This window comes from Pundamilia nyererei, unplaced genomic scaffold (assembly GCF_000239375.1).
Source record: "Pundamilia nyererei isolate P.nyererei 1_Seehausen unplaced genomic scaffold, PunNye1.0 scaffold00296, whole genome shotgun sequence".
NCBI classification, from domain to species: domain Eukaryota; kingdom Metazoa; phylum Chordata; class Actinopteri; order Cichliformes; family Cichlidae; genus Pundamilia; species Pundamilia nyererei.
This window is the reverse complement of record NW_005187697.1, coordinates 17,984-19,459: the sequence shown is the minus strand read 5'-3', so window position 1 is coordinate 19,459 and position 1,476 is coordinate 17,984. Positions and strand designations below refer to the sequence as shown.

The 1,476-nt window shown below is 38.1% G+C and overlaps 1 protein-coding gene across 1 annotated transcript in view; it reads right to left on the bottom strand.

Moving 5' to 3' along the window:
* Window positions 1–693: 693 nt before the first annotated feature.
* Window positions 694–1,476, bottom strand: part of LOC102197452 (trace amine-associated receptor 1-like) — a gene marked incomplete at its 5' end in the record, with an annotated part of 1,704 nt that continues 921 nt past the window's right edge. The window contains one exon of the mRNA XM_013915389.1: window positions 694–1,476. Coding sequence (XP_013770843.1) covers window positions 694–1,476 — 783 coding nt within the window.

Sequence of the window (1,476 nt, the reverse complement as noted above, 5' to 3'; positions counted from 1 at the left end):
AATTTGGGCTATAATGGTTGTACTGATGTATATCAACTTGAAATGCTCCCAAAAATGGCTCCACAACATGTAAAAATATAATATGAGCTCTGGCGAACTTGGTTCTATGGTGAGCCCAGGTTAGGCCTGGAAGTATCCCCACAGTAGCAGCTAGGTGCAGTTTAGGACATAATGGCTTCCGGGTAGCTATGCTATGGGGACGTGAAAGGGATTGCTCGTTGTGGCATTTGACTGTATGGCGCACTTTGTTATATTTTCGCTTGGGTGATACTTTTATTTATTCACGTCACGTAAAATGTAATAAATAAATTATAAAATACAAAAACCAACTATTTGCATTTTAACTCCTAACTATTTTAATTTTCAGCTTTTTCCTTTTAAACAAATTTAAAGTGAAACAACACAAAACACTGCAAACCACAACACAATAAAATATAAATTAAAATATGCAAAGCAAAAAGATGCACATTCTCTGTCATATGGGCTGCATGAATAAAGTTTCTGAGTCCTTTATCATCCGCAACTGAACATAGTTGTGGATGATTACTGGCATATGTAATTTGAATGCTAGTGTTCGTGGAATTGAAGTGGTCAAAAATGCTTTTCTTCCCCTCTGTAATTAATGCAGTAGATTACCACATGGGCCCATTTCCTGATTTAAAGCAGTTTACTGGAGCAGGGTTCATAGTCTTTTTATAGTATGTTGGCCTCACAGGAGTTATGCTTGAATATCTGCCATGTGATAATAAGTTTAACAGCATTTCTAAACCAGGGGTAAAACAGGGCATACATCAAAGGGTTTATACAAGAGTTAAAATAAAAGATAAAGATCACAAAAGATGCAGCTGGATCATTGACAGCATTTTTATCAGTGAGAGTGTAGCAATAAAATGGACAGTAGCATGACAGAAACACAACTACAAGAACCCCCAGAGTCCTGGCTGCTTTCAGCTCAGATTTGTTTGTTTGATTCAATGAACGCTGAAGTGTGACAGCCGTAACATGAGAGCGCATGGCACGAGCCTGAGACACAGCCACCACAAATACTCTTGTATACAGAACTATGATGACAGAAACTGGAAGAATAAAAAATAAAATAAGGTCAACCATTCCAGCAAAATCACTGATGACAAGCACACACTCACCATAACAGGAATTATACCTGCCTGGTTCAATCAGCATTTCTTGTGTATAAAGACTGCAGTAGAAAGTTGAATAAAACCAACACAGACAAACACTGAGTTTGACTCTTGCCACAGTAATTCTTGTGGAGTAATGTAGAGGGTCACAAATAGCCACATAACGGTCAATCGATATAAGAACTATGTTCCCTATTGAAGCACAGGTAATGTTTACAGTCAGAAAAAAATTAACAGAACACATAAGATCACCAAGTACCCAGCACGTCATGCTTCTAAGGATTTCTGCTGGCATCAGCAAGAGACCCATGAGAAAGTCTGAGACAGCAAGAGAGAG